General features: G+C 43.6%; 1 protein-coding gene across 5 annotated transcripts in view; it reads left to right on the top strand.

The window, feature by feature from the left end:
- adarb1b (adenosine deaminase RNA specific B1b) overlaps positions 1–20,334 on the top strand; it is a 177,822-nt gene extending 157,488 nt beyond the window's left edge. For 4 of the 5 annotated variants that reach the window (XM_036958943.1, XM_036958944.1, XM_036958945.1 and 1 more), the window contains 8 exons: positions 2,062–2,987; positions 6,440–6,554; positions 7,022–7,190; positions 7,477–7,628; positions 9,061–9,229; positions 14,170–14,351; positions 16,107–16,285; positions 16,507–20,334. In XM_036958943.1, the coding sequence (XP_036814838.1) occupies positions 2,062–2,987; positions 6,440–6,554; positions 7,022–7,190; positions 7,477–7,628; positions 9,061–9,229; positions 14,170–14,351; positions 16,107–16,285; positions 16,507–16,683 (2,069 nt within the window). In that variant the 3' untranslated portion in view covers positions 16,684–20,334. The remainder of the gene's footprint in view (positions 1–2,061; positions 2,988–6,439; positions 6,555–7,021; positions 7,191–7,476; positions 7,629–9,060; positions 9,230–14,169; positions 14,352–16,106; positions 16,286–16,506) is intronic. The other variant, XM_021579246.2, reaches the window with a different exon arrangement.
- The last annotated feature ends 4,148 nt before the right edge of the window (positions 20,335–24,482 follow it).

The following is a 24,482-nucleotide window of genomic DNA, read 5'->3' on the forward strand; positions in this document are numbered from 1 at the left end:
GCACTTCACAAAATAGATGACATCATGAGGTAGGAAAATTATATGGATGTATTGAAGCAACATCTCAAGACATCAAAATTAAAATTAAATTCAATTAAAATTAAAGCTTAAATTAAATTAAAATTAAAGCTTGGTCGCAAATGGGTCTTCCAAATGGACAATGACCCCAAGCATACTTCCAAAGTTGTGGCAAAATGACTTAAAGACAACAAAGTCAAGGTATTGGAGTGGCCATCACAAAGCTCTGACCTCAATCCTGTAGAAAATGTGTGGGCAGAACTGACAAAGTGTGTTTGAGCAAGGATGCCTACAAACCTGACTCATTTACACCAGCTCTGTCAGGAGGAATGGGTCAAAATTCACCCAACTTAATGGGCCACAATTCACCCAACTTAAGTTAAACAATTTAAAGGCAATGCTACCAAATACTAATTGAGTGTATGTTAATTTCTGACCCACTGGGAATGTGATGAAAGAAATAAAAGCTGAAATAAATCATTCTCTACTATTTTTCTGACATTTCACATTCTTAAAATAAAGTGATGATCCTAACTGACATAAGACAAGGAATTTTTACTAGGATTAAATGTCAGGAATTGTGAAAAACAGAGTATACATGTATTTGGCTAAGGTGTATGTAAACTTCCGACTTCAACTGTATATATTAACGCACATATGTGGACACATTGCATTTTGAGTGGAGGATATATATTAGTCTATATATAGAAGAGAATTGGGAATCACGTGAGAGCAGGATTGCTATGTTTTGTCTTGTTTCTGGGATGCATTTTAGTGTGCAGAAACTTGACGAACATCGCCACCTGTCAGAAGCTAAGGATTCTGTGTTGTTCAGGAGTCGTCGGAAACCCCAACAGAGACTCACAATTTCAGAAACCTTTAGCCTCTTATGTAGTTCATCTCGTTAGAAAATGCATTAATATAATATATTTTGGTTTCATACTTTTGATTTTCTTAAGTAGAGCTCTGTGTTACCAAGAGGCAAGTAAACAGATATCATAGAAATGAGGTTGTGTAAAGATGAGTGGATCTAAAAGCGTTCTGATCCTGGCACCAAATCTCAGGTTGGACCCTGCCATCCTCGTCAGACTTTGTTGACCTTGCGGGAATGTGTCCTTTTTCCTTGCTGTTTTTTTTTTCTCCCTCCTTTTCTTTCCTTTCTGCCTGCATCTTATGATACCCAAACTCCACCTCGCACTCTTCCCTGCACCCTCCATCCTCCAACTAAACCCTTTCATTTGCACTGCCGGTTCTCTCTCCCCTGAGTTCCGAAAGGAGTAACCTATCAAGCCTTTGCTGGAGGATGTTATAAATGAAAATTTTGCCAACATTCCGTCCACTTTGCCAACAGGACCTGGTGATGTGTGCTCCTTACAATATTCTCCAGCTGCAATTCCATTATTATGAGCGCTAAAGCACTAGCTCAGCACTCTAGGATATAGCGCCAACCTATCATTAAGGCAGAAAGAACAGGTCATAACATCTGCCCATAAAGTAAAGATCAGTGTGTGCATATGCGTGTATGCATACCCCAACTCTTCCACATCTTCCCGCCTGACCCCTCCCTAAACTGACAAATATTAACCAAAACCCTCCCTGACAAAAAGGCCAGGAAACGCAAATAGTTCTCTCTTATGTAGAGGGAGGAACTCACTGTTTATGTTGTTAAGCTGGCCTGATTCTTACAATATTTCCGCATCACTGATTTCCCCATTGATGTAATAATTGCATGTACTGTATAGATGAAATCCCTCTTGCCATGTTATAAAATCCAAGAATGTACTGTCCTATCAATATTACAATTTATATTTATGACATGTGCTTCAGGCAATTTTTCTCAAACGTCATTTCTAAATGGATTTTCCTTTTAGATATATGTTTGATCCTTTGGGTTAAATGCATTATCAGTTAAGCCTCACTACCAAATAACGATAACACACATCACCAGGTCAGTTCCAAAGAGTGATATAGGAATCTATAAATTTTACATTTACAAGATCCTGCAACGAAGGCGTTGTAAGTTACTCTTTCTGGGCACCGCAGGTTCGAGCAGCACCGACGTTAAGGAAAACCGTAACCTGGACAACGTCTCCTCCAAAGAGGGGGCAGCTGTAGGCGAGCAGCTCCCCAATGGCAGTGGCGGGGGCAGCAGGAAGCGCCCCCTAGAGGAGGGCAACAATGGCCACATGCTGTCCAAGTTCCGGGCCAAGAAGCGTAAGAAAACACCGGGCCCGGTTCTACCAAAAAATGCACTTATGCAGCTGAATGAAATCAAGCCGGGGCTACAGTATAAGCTGCTGTCTCAAACAGGTCCGGTCCATGCTCCCGTGTTTGTCATGACCGTTGAGGTCAACGGTCAACTGTTCGAGGGCTCAGGTCCGACTAAGAAGAAGGCCAAGCTGAATGCGGCAGAAAAGGCCCTGCGCTCCTTTGTCCAGTTCCCCAACGCCTCCGAGGCGCACCTGGCTATGGGCCGGACACTGACGGTCAACACGGACTTCACATCCGATCAGGCCGACTTCCCAGACATGCTCTTCAATGGGTTTGAGACGCCCGCACCACCCGAGGACTCCTTTTACCTGGGATCCAATGGCAGCGGCTCCTTAAACTCGCTGGGAGAGTATCCCCTGCCCTCCACGCCAGGTGCTAACCTTGCCCAGGCACCGTTGCCCCCTCCCTCCTCCTTCACCTCAAACTCGAGCGGAAAGAATCCCGTCATGATCCTCAACGAGCTGAGGCCGGGCCTCAAGTACGACTTTGTGTCGGAGAGCGGTGAGAGCCACGCCAAGAACTTTGTCATGCAGGTGTCGGTGGACTCACAGCAGTTTGAGGGCTCTGGACGAAACAAGAAGCTGGCCAAGGCCCGGGCCGCCCAGGCAGCCCTCTCAGCCCTCTTCAACATGCAGCTGGACCAGACACCCTCCCGACAGCCCATCCCCAGAGAGGGACTGCAGCTCCACCTACCCCAGGTAAGTTCCCAAACCTAGGTCCCTTTGAACAAGCCAACTCTGCCGCCAGTCAAGGCCCTTTTAAAACAGGACATAGAACATAGAATCTGCAGTCACTGACCATTTTTAATGGGAAAGAGTGTTTTATACTCTACATGTAATGTTTTCAGGCACCGAGCAAAGGCATCAGAGCTTCCCCAGAAGCCAAAACACTTATGCAAGGCTTTCTCAAACACTGTTGTGATTTGGGATTTTTTTTAAATGGGAGTGCATTACACATTTAGGAATATCTGGATATGTTTTGGTCAAAGAAAGCAATCTGCTGAGAATTTCAGTGTTTGAGAATAGTTCTTATGTCATACTTTAAACTGGGAAAATGTTCAATAGGCTTATGTGGTTTTAAAGCTCTGAGGACACAGAGGTATTTTCACTACTGTAATTAATAATTTCCCTCTCTTGTTGATTTCAGTTTAGATATCCTTTCTAGATATTACAAACGACAACATCTGCCTTTTTAATTGCAATGCGTTCGAGCGAATCTAAAGAATCCCAGTGTCAGTCGCATGCCTTTGCTACCTCATATCTTGAACTATTTTCTTCATGAAAGTCCCCACTGGAAGGTTCAGTTCTCTTGCCAATCATCGCTGGATTTGACATTCATTGAAAATGAAGATGAAATGATCAGGCCCGACGGACGATAGAAGATGAGACAGGATATGAAAATGTGCGGTGCTTCAGTAGTGAAACGGTTGTGTATACATGTGAGACATCTATTTACACATCTCCTAATTGGGCTCCCCTCATCGGCAGCTGAGATAACACCTCTATCTTATTTAGCATCGCCTTTTTTTTTAGTTGTGTTGAAAAAAACAATATTGGCTGTCCAGGCTATTTCGTACCTAGATGTGGGACCTATTTAAGTTGAAGAACTGTCAGGGCTTCTCAGAGTTTAGAGTTAGGGTTAATTCCATAGGAAACTTGAAATACAATTATTTTAGTTAAGTCATGTTTTACATCACTTGTTTAGCCTAAATAAAAGCCCTGTTTCTGAAGATGTTGTCTTTAACACTCTTGTATAAGAGAAACACTTTCGATATCGAATGTGATTTTGCTTCAAATGTAATATGACGACCGTGGTTAGGGCTAGGGCTCAGTAACGGTTTATTGGGGTGTTGTGGCTGGAAGTCAGACTGCATCTAGATCCACGCCCTCCCTTAGGCTGGATTTGCACTCCACTAGGCGTGCTCCGTAACCACTTTGTGACTTTCACACGGAGGGCTCGGCTCCACACTGATTTTAGCTACTTGGAATGCTTGGTGGAGTGCAAACCCAGGCGTAGAGGTGCTCAAAGAAGGTCTCCCTTTCCAAAGACTGTCAATATCCTAGCGCTGGTTCAGTTTTATATGAATTGGGGAGTGAGGACGGGGATTGTTTTGGGATTTTTCATCACAGAAGTGACTGTCAAAGTCGTGCCAGTGCGTGCAGAGATAGTGCCGTCTGGACAGGAAAGCAGCTTGTGGGGCACACTGTCAACGGCTTCAATTGTCTCCCCCCCCCATTTCTTTCTTTACTCTCCCTCCACTTGTCATCGGTCTGCTTCCTTCAACCCGGGCAGCTCGTGTCAACGATGCTGCACCCACTAATTGGTCTATTAATTCTCTGTCGGTTAATATTTATTAAATGTACCTTCAGCCCAGCTGAAGCGGTCGCTCCATATGGACGGGGGCTAATTGGAAAATCAGGAAAACATGAGTGATGGAGTACTTTTTTATTGCCAGAATGGAATTGTTTCACTGTTTTTGGCTGTCTGTTTTGTTCCACGACGGATAACACAGACGTCCACGCGTTTCAGTGCTGCCTGCAACCAATTCCCAGAAGTCAAATTATCCCACTCCAACTGGGTGACTCTGAAGTACTGGGGAAGTAATATTTGGACTAATCTTTTTAATTTGTGCCTATTCAGCCGTCGCCTCTCCTTGGCTGTAATCATTTTCCTCTGTATTAGTAAATGGAAAAAAGCGAGCAAAAGGAACAGCCACTGTCAAGGAAAAGAGATGCATTAAGTCCATTCGAGGTTCCTGCTGAGATTCGATTCTATATATGCCGACTGTATAAGACTTTTGGCTCAAATAAGGACAACTCACATTTCTATCCTTAATATTCTTGATATTCTATGTAGACAGCTGCTCGTCAAACATCTCATTCCAAAATCATGGGCATTAATATGGAGTTGGTCCCCCTTTTGCTGCTAAACAGCCTCCGCTCTTCCCGGAAGGCTTTCCACTAGATGTTGGAACATTGAAGCAGGGACTTGCTTCCATTCAGCTACAAGAGCATTTGTGAGGTCGGGCACTGATGTTGGGCGATTAGGCCTGGCTCGCAGTCGGCTTTCCAATTCATCCCAAAGGTGTTCGATGGGGTTGAGGTCAGGGCTCTGTGCAGACCAGTCAAGTTCTTCCACATCGATCTCAACAAACCATTTATGTATGGACCTGGCTTTGTTCACAGGTGCATTGTCATGCTGAAAGAAGAAAGGGCCTTCTCCAAACTGTTGCCACAAGGTTGGAAGCACAGAGTCGTCCAGAATGTCATTGCATGTTGTAGTGTTAAGATTTCCCCTCCAATTTTCCACCGGAACTAAGGGGCCTAGCCCGAACCATGAAAAACAGCCCCAGACCTTTATTCCTCCTCCACCAAACTTTACAGTTGGCACTATGCATTGGGGCAGGTAGCGTTCTCCTGTCATCTGCCAAACCTGATTCGTCTGTCGGACTGCCAGATGGTGTGATTCATCACTTCAGAGAACGCTTTTTCACTGCTCTAGACTCCAATGGCGGCGAGCTTTACACCACTCCAGCCGATGCTTGGCATTGCGCATGGTGGCCTTAGGCTTGTGTGATGCTGCTTGGCCATGGAAATCCATTTCATGAAGCTCCCGACAAACAGTTATTGTGCTGACGTTTGGAATTTGGTTTGGAACTTGGTAGTGAGTGTTGCAACCAAGGACAGACGAGGCAGCTCTAGCAGGGCAGAATTCTTTTTAAACTGACTTGTTGGAAAGGTGGCATCCTATGACGGTGGGTGCCACGTTAAAAGTCACTGAAAGTCTTTAATAATGTCTGTCTATGGAGATTGCATGGCTGTGTGCTTGATTTTATACACCTGTCAGCAAAGCCGAATCCACTAATTCAAGAGGTTTCCACATACTTTTTTGTATATAGTGTATGTGAATACACTGACAGGTGACGACTAGTGCTTGAGGGTCTATAATGTCTACTCTGCTTAGTAAGTCCACATGGCTGACTCTGGCATGTGTGCGTGTGGTGGAATATGATGAAGTTGCCCCTAGATGCTGGTCTTAGGTTTAAGTAAGAGCTTTGATGTTTAAGGATTTGGGAAGGATAAACTATTTCCAAACAGGCAGCCTGTACCTGAAGCCTGTGCTCGTTGTGTTGCGTGTCTCACCTCTACAGGTTCTCGCCGACGCCGTCTCTCGCCTGGTGGTGGACAAGTTCAGCGAGCTGACGGACAACTTCACCTCGCCCCACGCGCGACGGAAAGTCCTGGCGGGAGTTGTCATGACAACAGGTACGCTTTATCACTCCGCCTAATGGGAAAACTTGACGTTCTACACCCTCGGAGCGTCGCTGTGTCCGCCGAACAGTACACCACTAGATTTGTACAGGCCATAAAACCCCAGCCATACTGTCAGCAGGAGGCTAATGTGTGTAGATGGGAGGAAATTCATCTTCTTAGCATCACCTGTCAATCAGGGTGCACATCAACATCTTCCTTTTGAGGGGTCCATGTCCATGACTGGTGCTGCTGTTTATCATTGGCTATGTAAGCCTAATTTACCCCATACAATTTACAAAAATGTAATTTCACGAGTACACACATGCACATATTTCTAAAAACCTACATGTCCCTTATCAAAAACACAATAAAATGTCAATGAAATGGAATAATGATAGAAAAGTAGAAACAATAAACACAAATGGCTTTTTATTGAATGTAAAGGTGAATTTTGAACCTCTCTGATCCCCACACACCAGGCACAGACGTGAAAGAGGCCCAAGTGATCTGCGTCTCCACGGGCACCAAGTGCATCAATGGCGAGTACATGAGCGACCGCGGCCTGGCACTCAACGACTGCCACGCAGAGATTATCGCCCGCCGCTCGCTCATCCGGTACCTCTACGCCCAGCTAGAGCACTTCCTAAGGTGAGAAGTTAGGCCATTGTAAACACAAACACACAAAATGGCTCCCATTTTGATTAGAGTCTTGTTTGTTGAAGCCTTCAGTGGATCATGAAGTCCTAGTAAAAGATGAATTTGTATTTAGCCGTAAAATTGAGTTCACTGTTGCAATGTTGCTTCAATTCCAGCATGGCATTCCTTTTTTTGTTCTTGCTTCAGCGGATTTCTTTTAGTTGTTTTTATTTTCTGTGACATTTGGAGCCACTGCCAACACTTTGCACCCCTCCCCCTTTCACCCTCTGTCTCCTAGCAACAACAAGGAGGAGCAGCAGAAGTCTATTTTCATGCGCTGTGACAAGCGTGGCTACCGGCTAAAGGACAACGTCCAGTTTCACCTCTACATCAGCACCTCGCCCTGCGGAGACGCACGCATCTTCTCGCCGCATGAGGCCGGCATGGAAGGTATGAGGCGCACCCTCCTCCCCGCTTACCTGTGACAGTAGTAGATGTTACCAAACCTCTTGCTGACCCTTCTGTGCCACAATGTACAATGATGGCATGATTCCTGCCTTCTTCATCAGGTGCATATGTCAGGCTATCCAGCGCCTGCGCAATGCTTTTCGATGTGAATGCGTTCTGCCCTTAAGTTTATATGAAGCCTAATTATCTTATACTCATTGAGACATTTGTGATACACCTTCATATAAACACGGAAACAGCATTTCCGACCATACTCTTCTTGCTCTTAACCGAATGCAATTCGCTGAACTATCTCTTAAATGCAAGGCTTATTGTGATTCACTCATTGATTCCATATGACTGTAAGCTTATAATGTCAATGGCTTAAATTTTGATGCTAAGTGAACATGTACATATAGGGCCGTCCCATTAGTTTTGGTGGCATGCCATCTTTAGTGACCTTGTCCCATGTGACAGCCAGACTCAATCAACCCCCACGTCAGCTCAGTCTCCATTCCCCTCACTTAGCTGGCTGACACATTTTCTTATTTAATCTTACGCTTGTTGAGAATTCCATATCGGAGCTTGTTTATTTTATTCAATTAACTCCTGTATGTTTTCCTCTTATGCCTGGTTTCATTTAATTAGAATTTCATTTTGAATGTCCAAATGCGTATTACAAACCCATTTCAACAAGTCTATTAATTAGTGGATCTTTGTCCATGTTTCCTCTCTCTCTCTCTCTCTCTCTCTCTCTCTCTCTCTCTCTCTCTCTCTGTCGCTCTCTTCCTCTCTCTCTCTCTCTCTCTCTCTCTCTCTCTCTCTCTTCCTCTCTCTCTCTCTCTCTCTCTCTCTCTCTCTCGCTCTCTCTGATTACTCCTCTTTAAATGTCACATATAAATGCTTCTGTCACATTGTTTCCCGGCATACGCAAAAACCTCAAAAGGAAATACCCTTGAACAATTAGCCAGTGGATTGATTAGGCTTGTTAGCCTTTTGAATTACTTTCCAACATGTAGAAATGCTGTGATTAATAACAATGAAGTTGTATTTAAAGTTATTGTCTTTTGTACCCTTCGCACTGTCGAGATGATTTGGTGTCACATGCCCTAGAAGACCACAATGGAAACAAGTATCTTGACTTTTTTGTGTATGTATCCTCAACAATTTTGGTATATGCATCTTTTGCCTGGTGTAATATTTTATGCATTTTAAATTGTCACATTACATTAAATGAAATCTGCTGTGTTAAGAGTGTACAGGCGGCCAGGATTTCTTATATATTGCTGGTGCTGATCATCAATGTCTTATTGACCGCATTCATGAAAATGTTGATTTTATGTGATACATTTCAAAGAAAATACAGAAACTGACTGAAACTGGTTTAGAGTTAATCCATTCATCCATCTGTCTTCTCCTTGTCCCCCTCCCACAGACCAAGGAGACCGCCACCCCAACCGGAAGGCACGGGGCCAGCTGAGGACCAAGATAGAGTCTGGGGAGGGGACCATCCCTGTGAGGACCAGCAACACCATCCAGACATGGGACGGGGTGCTGCAGGGAGAGAGGCTGCTCACCATGTCCTGCAGTGACAAGATCGCAAGGTAACATGGCCTTGTGTCCCCTTTTTGGTGTCCTTTTCCTCACATATCCTCCTCCAAAGCCGCCAAGATTGTGAGACACCACGTAAAAGTGGTGTTTCAATTCAACAATTTAATTGGACATTAAACAGAGTTTATATGAATTTGACTCTAATTCTTGCCCGGTATTTGCACTTGGAAGTGCAATCCTTACAGTCAGTAAGCTGCTGTTGTGGTAGATACAGCTGTAGTTTATAACCAGAGTTAGGCTATTGGTGTCTGTGTTAAGGTGTCCGTTAAGTCGATATTAGTGCAGGGTGCGGATTCACCCATAAAGTTACGGTGGTGTCTGCCAATGTGTTCCGTGGTAAGGTCACGGAAATAGACAGATAAAGAGGTGTCAAGACTTATAAAACACACACACAAACTCTGTCTTCCTTCAGTGTGCTGTGACAGCGGGCTCTGGCATATCTACAAGCTACCCCAAAGAACTTCACCTACACACACAAGAACACACACACACACACACACACACACATATCATGCATTGATGTAGAGTATCTATCAGCCACTTCCACCCATATAGCAGACTCAGCGTTGCCTCTTTAATGCATATGAATCACTGATGTATATTAACCCTGTATTGCTGATTCTATGTATTGGCCAGTGAGAGGCTTTGAAGACACCGCTCGGCCGTATTGGCACTCCCCAGAAGAAGTTGGGTCATGCCTAGATCGCATACAGCTTTTGTCAAATTTGACGTCAAAAGTTTAATTATTTTTATATTTTAGATAACCCTAACCATTTTCCTAACGTTAACCTAATTATCCTGACCTGCAACGTTAATTATCCTAACCTTCTGTGTAAGTTCTCCGAATCCTGCTACGAAAAGTCAATTTTGACAAAAGCTGTATAGCTTCTAGACAAAACCAAGGAGCAGGTTTTGAATGGAATTCTACAGTATTTCAATTAAATGTTTCAAGGACAAAATGACATGTATTTAAGTATGTTTTTGTTGTAGTGGAGACAGTAACATTAGTACTTTCAACAAATTATACTTTAAGGAAAATATTTGTATGTATTTCTTAATCTTTTATTTTTATGTTAGCTCACATAATAAATAGAATTATGCATTAAGATGTCTGTAATAGAATAAAAGTGGCAAAAGCAAATGTTACATTAATAAATGCATTTCTATAGCTTCCAAAATATTTTTTTATGAAGGTGGGGATGTGTCAAGATGGAGGCACGATGGCTTTAAAACAGCGCCCTCTGATAGTCATCTAGTGTACATATAAATCATTGATAGGAAAAGCTTAATGCTTGATTAATAACGGTTTGGTCAAACTAGTTATTGATGTACTTCTGTAATTGCAATCATTTAGTGTGTTTTCAGCTAGTTTTGTTTAGATTGGCCTATGATAGAGTGCAGAAATTACATCCAAGTACAACAATAATATTGTACAAATTATTAATGGAGGATTGCAAAGTTGTGTAGAGGCCTGGTTTTCTAGAGCAGTTAGTTGTTTTATACAGTACCAGTCAAAAGTTTGGACACATCTACTTATTCAAGGGTTTTTCTTTATTTTTACTATTTTCTACATTGTAGAATAATAGTGAAGACAACACAACTCTGAAATAACACAAATGTAGTAACCAAAAAATGTTAAACAAATCAAAATATATTTGAGATTTGAGATTCTTCGAAGTAGCCACCCTTTGCCTTGATGACAGCTTTTCACACTCTTGTCATTCTCTCAACCAGCTTCATGAATAATGCTTTTCCAACAGTCTTGAAGGAGTTCCCACATATGCTGAGCACTTGTTGACTGCTTTTCCTTCTCTCTGCGGTCCTAACTCATCCCAAACCACAGTCACCCAACCTCAAATAGGTTGAGGTCGGGTGACTGTGGAGTCAAGGTCATCTGATGCAGCACTCCATCACTCTCCTTCTTGGTCAAATAGGGCTCCCGAGTGGCACAGCGGTTTAAGGAACTGCATTTCAGTGCTAGAGGCGTCACTACAGATACCCTGGTTCGAATCCAGACTGTATCACAACTGGCCGTGATTGGGAGTCCCATAAGGCGGTGCACAATTGGCCCAGCGTCGTCCGGGTTTGGCCGGTATAGGCCGTCATTGTAAATAAGAATTTGATCTGAACTGACTTGCCTAGTTAAGTAAAGGTTAAGTAAAAAAAAATAGCCCTTCACAGCCTGGAGTTGTGTTTTGGGTCATTGTCCTGTTGAAAAACAAATGATAGTCCCACTAAGCGCAAACCAGATGGGATGGGGTATCGCTGCAGAACGCTGTGGTAGCCATGCTGGTAAAGTGTGCCTTGAATTCTAAATAAATCCCTGACAATGTCACCCGCAAAGTCTCTCCCCACACCATCACACTTCCTCCTCCATGCTTCACGTTGGGATCCACACATGCGGAGATCATCCATTCACGTACTCTGCATCTCGCAAAGACATGGTGGTTGGAAGCAAAAATCTCAAATTTGGATTCATCAGGCAAAAGGACAGATTTCCACCAGTCTAATGTCCATTGCTCGTGTTTCTTGGCCAAAGCAAGTCTCTTCTTATTATTGGTGTCCTTTGGTAGTGGTTTCTTTGCAGCAATTCGTGAAGACCTGATTCACACAGTCTCCTCTGAACAGTTGATGTTGAGATGTGTCTGTTACTTGAACTCTTTATTTGGGCTGCAATCTGAGGCTGGTAACTTTAATGAACTTATCCTCTGCAGCAGAGGCTACTCTGGGTCATCCTTTCCTGTGGCGGGCCTCATGAGAACCAGTTTCATCATAGCGCATGATGGTTTTTGTGACTGCACTTGAAGAAACTTTCAAAGTTGACTGACCTTCATGTTTTAAAGTTATGATGGACTGTCATTTCTTTTTGCTTATTTGAACTGTTCTTGCCATAATATGGACTTGGTCTTTTACCAAATTGGGCTATCTTCTGTATACCACCCCTACCATGTCACAACACAACTGATTGACGCGAACACATTAAGAAGGAAAGTAATTCAACAAATTGACTTTTAACAAGGCACACCTGTTAATTGAAATGCATTCCAGGTGACTACTGTACCTCATGAAGCTGGTTGAGAGAATGCCAAGAGTGTGCAAAGCTGTCATCAAGGCAAAGGGTGGCTACTTTGAAGAATCTCAAATATTAAATCTATTTTTGATTTGTTTAACACTTTTTTGGTTACTACATGATTCCATATGTATTATTTAATAGTTTTGATGTCTTCACTATTGTTCTACAATACAACAAAAAAATTATAAATAAAGAAAAACCCTGGCATGATTAGGTGTGTCCAAACTCTTGACTGGTACTGTAGGTGATAGCACTTATTTTCTAGTAGTTATCCTGTACATCCTACTTTGTTCAGGCCCAGTCTTATTGGATTCAGGCTATATCAGGGGCAGCTGAATTGATGGGGTCCAACCCGGGTGTTTTCGCAGTCAGCCCATGACCCTGCTCACTGTCCACAGTCAAGGCGCAGCTATCTATCCCTCCCCATTAATGTACGATGCAATCTACTCCGTAACTCTCCCTCCTAGTCCCTTCCTCCAATTTCAATGCCAACAGGAGTGTCACACACGTAATGTTTTTGAGCAAGCATTAATGGCCTTGCTATAATTGCTTGTTATACTATGTAACTCGAGATGACAGTATACAGGTAGCATGTGCACTAACAGCTAACCTAGCTCATAGCCCAATTAGAGCAAGGCATAGAAAGTGTCACCACTTTACAGCACAGAACAGACTACCCTCCACTTGTTCTCTACACAACAGGTCCTCTCCTAACCTAACCATTGCAACTAAATGGTGAGGTGGAGAAAAAATGCCCCTCCTGCCATCTCTTCCTGTACGAATGATTAATGACTATTTACCTAAATGCACTAGCGCTGTTTGACTTAGCCCTGCAGTTTCAGTGTGTTTTTTTTTTACACCTTTCTCCTTGGATTACATGGCCTGCCCGGCGGCGCTAAGGTGATGGAGGTCTAGTTTACGGCTCCTTCCCTCCTGCTCCTGGCTCATTAGAAGTGTTACTCTCCAGAGTTGCTTTTTCTTTGATAAAGCAACTGATTGTGAAGGCCCTCAAAAGCCCCAATCACTTGAGCTTGATCGCCACTCTCCCTTTAGAACACTGAAGTGTGTGTGTGTGGTGCGTTGGTGGGGGAGTGGGGTGTGTGTGTGTGTGTGGTGCGTTGGTGGGGGAGTGGGGTGTGTGTGTGTGTGTACATGTGCATGCGTGTTTTTGGAAAAGAGTAGTGGTATGTTTTGTCTGATTATGTTTTTTGATTGTGCACCCCAGAGCCTCCATGGCCACTGAGTTTAGCTGCTATCACAAGGGGCAAAACCACGTAAATCAAATGAGGTGGGTGGGTGGATGGACGGAACAACAGTAATGATACAGTCCAACTATCAACCCCCCCGTCGCATATGGAAGACGTCCCTGCCGGGGGCTACTGGAAAACGAGTGGTCTCCGAGACTCATGTCTTGACTGCGATTCTAGTCGGTGGCTTAATTTCACACACTCTCACACACACACTGCCTCGGGTCAGAAGGAGACAGGAGCGGCAGTTATCAAAGCTGTTTGTCAGGGTCTTGTTTCTGTCATCTGGTAATGGTCTGCCTGTGTGTGTCCTGTTCGAAGTCGTCGCTCGCCAAGGCAATTGGTATAGCTTCATAGAGCGTGTGGAAGGAAATGTATGGGAAAGATGGGACGGCTAATGTAACAACATAGAATGTAGGGTGACATAAATGCAATTGGATAGTTCCGAGTCAGAGCAGCCATTCCTATGTGTGTGTTTGTGCGGGAGTGTTTGTGTGCGTGGATGCGCATTTGTGTGTGAGTACGTTTTTGTGTCTTTATGCGTGCGCACTTGTACGTACGCATGTGTGTATGTGTATGTGTGTACTTATGCATGTGTGTCCCTCTGCTTCAGATGGAACGTGCTGGGCATCCAGGGATCTCTGATGAGTTACTTCACGGAGCCCATCTACTTCTCCAGCATCATCCTGGGCAGCCTGTATCACGCAGACCACCTCTCCCGGGCTATGTACCAGCGCATCGCCGACATCGAGGACCTGCCCCAACAGTTCAGCCTCAACAGGCCTCTACTGAGCGGTCAGTACCCTTCACCTTTAAACTTCGACTCCTTTACTTCTTTGCCCCCCCGCCCCCAATACTCTAGCGCCTAGACTCTCATGCGCTCAGGGTCGTGTTCATTTTGGGGGACGCAACAGAACATGTTTTAAAACGTTTTGCCACAGAAAACAAAAAACGAGTCGAAGGTAGTCCCTTCCTGTTTCAGTCCCTCCCCGTTTTTCACCCGTTTGGTGGTTAATGCCCATGACACGGGCGTAGACTCTCATGCCAAAGAACACTCCACGCTAGACTAACTCAAGTGCCACCACATGCACATTCAAACACAATACTTTCAACACTTTGCTTAGGTGGCTAGGAGGAGGCTTAGTTGGCATCTTGTCTGTTTCCTCACGCTTTCTCTGTGAAGACCAATGCAACCGGACACTGTGACTCCATGGGCAAACCCACAGTAGGCACAAGGGTAAACACCAATCATGTATAAATGTCTACGGTAAATACCCAGCAGGACCGTGGGTAATCACATAGATGGGTCACCTACCGTAGTCTTATTGAAACACTGCAGTTGTCATCTGAGGTGACATTTACTTACCCTTCCTGTGTGAGTTTGGATAACTTGATGCCCTTTGTGCCAAATCGGTGGAATCCATGCAGCCATTTGTTATAAGGTCAGATCTGTTTAGATACTCTCAAAATGTTTATTTGACTCCAGGATCTTTCTTTGTGATATTTCATTATATATCCCTTTGTCAAGTTGTTTTGCGGCATTTGGAACCGGCTATGCGTTCTATAGCACATACAGCTAAAATAAAGTGCATTCCCCCTTCCATCCCACTGTCCAAACCACCTCCTACACCTGTTGTCAGGGTAGGGGCTAAGGCAGGGTGAGGGCTACCTAGTAACAGCATATTGTCCTTTATTTTCCATTGCACGGCGCTTTGAAATGTGTTTCTATGGTGTGCCTGAATGAACATGGCCCTGATCTCCCTCCAGATCTCACACAATGCAATAGCTGTCCCAACTGGTGCGCTCAACTTCCTTCCCGCCTACCTAACCCTCTCTCCTCTTCCTCCTCCTCTCTGTCCCCTCCGATGACTCCCTGAACTGCAGGTAAAGAGATAATGGGAGGGTTATTGACTTTTTTTCCGCTTTAGGGAGTTTTGCCGTGAAGGAGCTTTGCGCTGTGGACGCTCAGCATTTAGCCCTTTAAATCATAATCCCCCAGCCAGGCAGCCCAGTGCACTGCAGAAGAGAAAGGAACCGAGGCGTTTAACACCCTCCACTGAAAGAAGGATTTATGCCTCCAATCTATCTTCTCTCTAGGCCTCTGCTTGGAGGAGCACATGTACTGTAATAGAGGCTTTATCCCAAACACACTAGGTGGACACTGTAGCATCATGTTTTGATGGGTATTTTGTTAACGCTATCTCTGACAGATGCTGCTAGGACAAAGACTGTACAAAGACTCGCGACTTTGACCCATCGTGCCCTCGCTTGTGGAGCGACGGCTCGGGTTAACCACGATGAGAAGCCTTCACCAAAACCGGAAGAGTCATATGCTTTCATTCAGAGCGAATGCCTTGCTCTCAGAAGGATAAAGCGGGCATGAGTCACATTTGCGGTTGGTTAGACTTGCGTGCTTGCTTTTAGAAAGGGGAGTTAACTTTCAGAGTTAATGCCTGGGCTCGTCATTGAATCCCATTGGCTCAGCCTTGCATGCTCACTGTTAGAAGGTGGAGTTAGAGCTGCTGAGTGAGTGGCTATCTGTGATTCCAGGCATCAGCAACGCAGAGGCGAGGCAGCCGGGCAAGGCGCCCAACTTCAGCGTGAACTGGGCAGTGGGCGACCAGGCGCTGGAGGTCATCAACGCCACCACGGGCAAAGACGACATGGGGCGCGCCTCGCGCCTCTGCAAGCACGCCCTCTACAGCCGCTTTATTCGCCTGCACTCCAAGGTACGGAATGGTTCGACACACACACACCACAATGGCCCTCCTTGAATTAGTGTTTATGACTATCAGCACTACTCACAGAGGGTGTGGGCAGCATTAAGACCAGCTGAAGCACAGATCAAGTGGTTGTATGTTTATGCACTGTACAAGTTGCTCCTCAATATCCTATTCAAAGTAGTCTTCTGCGTATCTCAACATCTGTTTTGCTCCCCTCACCACGCCAGTTGTCATCCACACTGAGGATCAAGGTGTCCAAGCCCAGCTCGTACCACGACGCCAAGGAGGCGGCTGTAGAGTACCACAACGCCAAGCAGACGCTGATCAAGGTCTTCCACAAGTCGGGCCTGGGGGCCTGGGTGAAGAAGCCCATCGAGCAGGACCAGTTCTCCCTCAACTCCTGATCGGGCGATTAGGGGGGAACCTCTTCACTCAACCCAACCCACCGCACCCCAACCCCCCTCTCTAGACCTGAGAGAGGCTCTTCGAATCTACCAGCCACTGAGACTTCACGTGTGTGCGTGTGCGTGCGTACATGCGTGTGTGTGTGTGTATGTCTGTCTGAGTGTGTGTGTGTGTGAGAAATAATGCACGTGGTTCTGGCCTCCTTCCTCCGTCCCCAATCACTCTGCTCTCATTCCTCATCGCTGTGACGTCATCACTTGCTGTGTCTGTCTGTTTGTTTTAAACCAACTAAAATTCAAATACCTTTTTATGTCCTTATGGAAATAGAAATGTATGGTATTTTAAACTGGAATCCTTTTTAGTCGTTTTTTTTTTGTAAGATTTTACATGAGGTTGTCCATATACCATGTAGTTACTATATAAGTACTTCTGTAACTAGAATGTACAATGATTGGCCGGATTCCATTTCTGTCATTCAGTTAAATGTCATTTCACTTGGAAACCCAAATGCCGTATGACTTCATGGTCTATTTTTTTACGTATTGTGAGATTTGACCTTTTCTTTTCCTATTTTATTACATTCTTGCCCCTGTATTAAAAGCACATAGGACATGATGCTAAATACTCATCCAAAATGGTGGTTACAGTCATTGAATCATCATTCATTTGAAATATTCTCTTGTGAACATTTTACGCTTATTTATTTATTTGATGACGATGTTGGTCATTGAACCCATTCCTATTCCATACTTGAACAGGGGCCCTGGTGGAGGCTGTCGATGATTCCCCTCGAGTCCTTTGGCCTAGGGAGTTTAGGGGATTGGGTAGGCGCTGCACGTTTTTTCTTATTGACTTAAGCCATGGCTTTGCATGGGAACTGTCTCCGAGGTCTGCAGAGCTGATTTGGTAGGGAACCACCAGGATCTCCTCGAGTGAATTTTGAATGCCAGCATCTTATTTCTGCACAGGCAGCTTCAAATCATTTTTCTCTCTTTGTATGTGTTTGTTTTTGGGGAGGGAGGGGCTTTGTTTTTAGAATTGAAACTTTTGACTCTTTTTTTTTTGTGAGGATTGAAGGATTGCACTGCAACTGAATAATGACAGGAATTAAGTCTTTCCATCAATGACACTGCATAGGAGCTACATTACACCTTCATAAGCATGAGCCTCATGGACATTATGCATCCATGCCCTGGGCATTTATAAATGCTTATGTTAACAACCTCAGTTTGATATGTCATGGTCATGCTACACAATACAAGTAACACATCTTGTGTCAATCTAGGGTTGTTATGAAGGTGTAAAGTAGTCCATATGTCATGTCATTCATAGAGAGCTGGGAAGAGCTTATGTCATCATTTAAATACCTTTTAAAGGCCCAATGCAGCCGTTTTTATATCAATATCAAATCATTTCCGGGTATCAATTAAGTACCTTACTGTAAAGATTTTTTTTTAAACAAAAAACAAGAATTTTGTTGGACTTTCTGGGAGTAAACTAGCTGTTATTGGCAGAGAGGTTTGGAACTTTCTTTGTTATTGGTCTATTAACCAATTTACAGCATGTGATGTCACCATGGAAAGCCAGAACTCCCGCCCATGCAAACCTGCTGATTAAAAAGTCCTGTGTAGATTGTATTTTCAACCAGCAACTATCAGGAAATAACACTGATCAACGTTGTCTCACACTTTTCTAGTGTTAGTTTAATCAGCTGTTGTACACAATGATATAAAACACAGGAAAAACTGCACTGGGCCTTTAAAGGCAACACGAATGCTGATTGCTCATTGTGTGAGTAAACTTCCAAGGGAACACAAAGAAACGCATGAGAGTTTTTACAAAGTTGAGTTTGGTACCACCCACCCACCAAATGACCAATCTGTGTATGCTCGCTCCAAGTCCTATTGGTCCATATACCTGGGTATTCTATAAGCCCTGTTCTCCACTGTCTGCCGTGTGCTAATCTTTTCTATTTCAACTATTTCTACAACATGATAAACTCTGGATGCCAGTAATGACAACTTGGTCATATACCTGTAATATCAGCATTGTACATGTGTTTATTATTGAACGTTGTGCGTTGTGACAAACCACAATTTGAACCGACACGCTGCAAAGGGATTGATATTATGAGATATTCTTTACTTAGTGTATTTTTATATCCAATATATTTGGTTCAAAACAGCAGGGGAATGTGTTTGGTTTGAGTCCCAGCATTGTGTGTGTCGTGTGTGTGTATGTCTAGAGTGAGGTGTGTGTGTGTGTGTGTGTGTGTGTGTGTGTGTGTGTGTGTGTGTGTGTGTGTGTGTGTGTGTGTGTGTGTGTGTGTGTGTGTGTGTGTGTCGATATTAGATATAAGGATATTAGAGATTGCTGTGGAATCTTCACCAAAGATTATGTCCTTGTGTTTTCCCACAATTTTCTTTTGAGCAACAAAATAAAAAAAATGGGAATTATTTTTTTAACACCTGTGTTTCTCACACACAAATTGCTGATTAAAATATTACAATGTTTTAGTTATTGTACTTTCATTTGACCAATTTATTTGATTTGTATAGAACAATGGGTTTGTGTTCTGTTGTATTCCAGCTTCGTGATGGAATCTTACTTGTCGGGCTCTTTCAGTATATCTGTAGCTGTTGATTACCAAGGTGTAAATATTGTGAACCTCTCTGATGTTATATTGCTGTGGAATGATGGGGATAGGATTAATACTGGTTAAAAATGTGATGCCTGTGCAACTATTCTTCCTTCACTGTCTAGTTCTTGTCCCCCCCCCCCCCCCCCCCCCCCATGAAACTGCTGGGATGTATTTGATTTGTTTTTTGTCCTTTACTTAGAACTCTTTACAAAAAAGCTAGTCAGGTTCTTTCACTGCAACGGCCAGAGATTTGCTAGTCCTTGTAGAGCAAAAGTCAAATGTCCTGTGTTGCTGTGTCCTTGTGATACAAATGTATGTTCGGAATCATGTACGTCCCCCCTACCCCCACCGACAGAGGGGGAACCATGCCACGATGCAGGCCTCAGCCAAGAGAACTGGATCAAGGTCACAAGCAATATAACCCCCAACGCCCCTTTTAATGAGGCCCAACCAGGAACGGGAGCAAAAATAATGGCTCCCCTCCCCCTCTGTTTCCCCCCTAGTCGTAATCTCTTTATAAACTGACTGTCTGAAACTTTCTTTAAAGACTGCCTGCTTCTCTATAGTATGTTCCTAATTTTTTTTGACTGCACTAAAGATGTCAATCGATGATGTCATGACACAAACCGTCCCCCAAAATGGACAGGTCGAAAACTATTTCCAAGAAGCTGAACTGCAACCCTATAACCTAGTGGTCCCAGTGGTCTATAGTCCCCAGTCGGTCGTTTGGTCAAGACGGTCGGCCGCCCTGACCGCGTGGTGACTGGTGACTGTTAAGTGGTCCCTATGGGGTCCACTCGGGTGGTCAGAGAACTCCTCCACCCTCCTCACCCCACGTCCGCTGTGCAACCTGTACCCGGACCACCATCTTGCATGTGCTCCCACTCTGAAGCTGCACCTAAAGCATGACGACATACTTTTAAAGGCCTCGTATGTAGAAAAATAACGGATAAATATATATATTAAAATGAGCAACAACAAAAAATAAAGGAGACCATAGTTTACTTTCTTTCGCGGAAGTTGTGTCATTCTTTGCGTGGTTGTAAACTGTTGTTGTGCAGAACGTATTGAGCCCATGAAACACAGACTCCTTATCAGCAAGCAGCCTCCCATCTAGCCCTTATCTTTCTGCACCATCCCACGCCGAGAAGAAACCACGCCAAGATCTAAAACAAGCGCTATATTTTCACATAGAACATTGTAAAGAGAGATGGTATTGTTAGGTGTTACTTTGTAGTCAGTCGGTCTGTCAATCTCAAGGTTCAACGGGATTAGTGGACATGGGCTTTCCTTCCACTTTCATGTTTTACCTACAAATAGCTCTGGAGGTGAGGCAAGGCCATCAAAAGGTGATGCTGTGACGACTAGGTGTGTATGATGTCTGTCTGTCTCTAACTTTGTGTGTGTGTGTGTGTGTGTGTGTGTGTGTGTGTGTGTTCGACCTTGAAGCCCCTGCAGTGGCCGGTGGAGATGCTAAAGGTGTATTTCTGAATTGCACTCGGTTCCTCCAAAGAACAACTCCAAATCAATGTTGTCCTGTAATAAAATTAACAGGGTAAAAAAAGACATTGATATGAATATCAGCATCAATACTTGTTGTGGGTGTGTGGGATATGATTTTCATGATCATATAAAACACAAATATCAAATTCTTACTGAGCCTGTGAAAGCCGATCGAAACATGCCTAATGACGAGCCAAGGCAGTGTACACGAGTAGCCTAAAGGAAACTTCCTGTCCTCCATTATTTAGGACTAGGATCTGATAAAATAAATTTAAACAATGACTCTCTCGAAGGTAGCAGTGGCTAGGAGTGAGATTTGGGTTAAATAATCCTTGACCTAAAACCTATACTTGCATTGGTAACATTGTGCTTGACTTCTTTGTCATCAAGGCTGTTTTTTTTGTTGTTGGAATGCTGTTAGTGTCCCCAAACCCCTCCTGAACTGTGTGACCAAGTCTCTGATATAACATCAAAACGCTTCAATTTCTTCCATCAGCAAGCAATTAAAGGGAACAAAGCTGCAGTTGGTGTAAGAAGGGTAATAGTTTAGCTCTGGGTATCCTTTTGCTGCATGCGTTTTGCCTGAGTGTGTGGGTGTCAATGACTGTACAGTATATGTGAATGGACAAAGCCATCGATCACGTGACACGATTCCTGTGTGAAGACTCAATAGCGCATTGAAGCCAAATTAAGTCAGTTAAGGCCTTTGCAGACTGAACGATTTTAGCCGTTTTGTGGCACGATTTTGCCATCCCAGACAAAATGTCCACGTTGTCTGCAAATTCTTAGGTTGTAAACCATTTTCGGACGTCTTGCCTCGTTCAGTTGTGACAAGGTCTAAGTACCACTATGTGCAGTCATAGGCCCGACAAAGTTCTGGAAGTGTAACATTTGTTTTGACTTAATTGTGTAGTGTGGCTGGTGTTCCGAGCCGATCCCTGTGACGGATCAATAATATTATTACCGTGAATAGTCAGATGAATATATTAGTTCGATGACACATCTGAAAACAGGCTTCCTGATGGGATTTTGATAAATGCACAAAATCAGCAAACAAAATAAACATTTTATTTTGGTGAAGTTTTGCTGAAGTCTATTTGAGTTCGGACATATAAAGTTTGTATGTGAAAACTAATTCTAAAATGCATTGCTACGTTCATCTTTTCGAAACACACTTCATCAGAGCATAAGCATCCATTGACGATTGCGCTGCTGGTGCTGGCACATACGCAGATCAAATACACCACTGCAGTTGAAGTAGCCTCGCAAGCCAATCGCAGAATGTGACGACAGAACTGAAGCAAATCGTACAATCTGGCCAAGTTGTTATCAAGATTTGTATTTGGTAACATCGAACAATGTGACGTGATAATCATAAAAGACGCAAAGGCCTTTAAAATGACGTCACATGGAAACATAACATGTGCAGTTTGAGCTACTCCAGGAAGTGACTTTGAAGGTTAGCTCAGTGCTGCCCCCTCTCATTGTGTAACTCAAGTTGAAGGCCGACCGGGGTAGTGCATGCTTCCATTAGCAAATAAACTATCCTAACTTCTGTGTGCGATTTAAAAAAGGACATACGTCTGGTGTATTAAAAGCATTATGTATTTGAACAGTGAAGATATAATTTAAAATGTGTCTCTATACTCAATCAGTTGTGGGTCATATCATAACAATTTTGTAACTCATTAACAAGCCCTCCTACACACAACATTTAAGTTGGCCGTACTGGTCTATAACGCACACATGATGGGTCTATGTATGAATTCCATGCAGTCAATGTAAAGTCAAGTCTATTTTCCCATTCATGAAGCATTTATAGCTAAGCACTACATTTAAGTTGGCCGGTAATTAACTGTGCAGTTTGCTACTCTGATCTATAATACCAACATTACAGGTCTATACAGTGCATTTGGAAAGTATTCAGACCCCTTGACTTTTTCCACATTTTGTTATGTTACAGCCTTATTCTAAAATCGATTGCATAACCATTTTTCCTCTTCAATCTACACACAATACCCCATAATGACAAAGCGAAAAACAGATAGTTTGAAATGTTTGCAAATATATTACAAATAAAAAACTGAAATACCTTATTTACAGTGGGGCAAAAGGCCCCTCTTTGGAGGGAGTTGAAAGTCCGTGTTGCCCAGCAACAGCCCCAAAACATCACTGCTCTAGAGGAGATCTGCATGGAAGAATGGGCCAAAAACCAGCAACAGTGTGTGAAAACCTTGTGAAGACTTACAGAAAACGTTTGACCTCTGTCATTGCCAACAAAGGGTATGTAACAAAGTATTGAGATAAACTTTTGTAGGTGACCAAATACTTATTTTCCACCATAATTTGCAAATTAATTAATTAAAAATCCTACAGTGTGATTTTCTGGATTTTTTTTCTCTCATTTTGTCTGTCTTAGTTGAAGTGTACCTATGATGAAACAGGCCATTACAGGCCTCTCTCATCTTTTTAAATGGGAGAACTTGCACAATTGGTGGCTGACTAAATACTTTTTTGCCCCATTGTATATAAGTATTCAGACCCTATGCTATGAGACTCAAAATCGAGCTTAGGTGCATCCTGTTTCCGTTGATCATCCTTGAAATGTTTTTACATCTTGATTGGAGTCCACCTGTGGTAAATTAAATTGATTGGACATGATTTGGAAAGGCACACATCTGTCTATATAAGGTCCCACAGTTGATCAGTTAATGTCCAAGCAAAAACCAAGCCATGAGGTTGAAGGAATTGTCCGTAGAGCTCCGCGACAGGATTGTGTTGAGGCACAAATCTGGGTAAGCGTATTAAAACATTTCTGCAGCATTGAAGGTCCTAAAGAACACAGTGGCCTCCATCATTCTGAAATGGAAGAAGTTTGAAACCACCAAGACTCTTCCTAGAGTTGGGCGCCCTTCCAAACTGAACAATCGGAGTAGAAGAGCCTTGGTCAGGGAGGTGACCAAGAACCCATTGGTCACTCTGACTGAGCTCCAGAAGGACAATCATCTCTGCAGCACCCCACCAATCAGGCCTTTATGGTAGAGTGGCCAGATGGGGCCAATCCTCAGTAAAAGACACATGACAGCCCACTTAAAGTTTGCCAAAAGGCGCCTAAAGGACTCTCAGACCAATAAGAAACAAGATTCTTTGCTGTGATGAAACCATGAATACGTCTGGAGGAAATCTGGCACCATCCCTACGGTGAAGCATGGGGGTGGCAGCATCATGCTATGGGGATGTTTTTCAGCGGCATGGACTGGAAGACTAGTCTGGATTAATGGAAAGATGGATGGAGTAAAATACAGAGAGATCCTTGATGAAGCCTGCTCCTGAACGCTCAGGACATCAGACTTGTTCTTGAGTGGCCAAGCCAGAGCCCGGACTTGAACCCGATCAAACATTTCTGTAGAGACCTGAAAATTGCTGTGCAGCAACGCTCCCCATCCAACCTGACAGAGCTTGAGAGGATCTGCAGAGGAATGGGATAAACTCCCCAAATACAGGTGTGCCAAGCTTGTAGCGTCATACCCAAGAAGACTCAAGGCTGTAATCGCTGCCAAAGGTGATTCAACAAAGAACTGAGTAAAGGGTATAAATACTTATGTAAATGTAAAATTTCAGTTTTCTATTTTTTATACATTTGCAAACATTTCT

The sequence above is a fragment of the Oncorhynchus mykiss genome, chromosome 22 (genome assembly GCF_013265735.2).
Source record: "Oncorhynchus mykiss isolate Arlee chromosome 22, USDA_OmykA_1.1, whole genome shotgun sequence".
Taxonomy (NCBI): domain Eukaryota; kingdom Metazoa; phylum Chordata; class Actinopteri; order Salmoniformes; family Salmonidae; genus Oncorhynchus; species Oncorhynchus mykiss.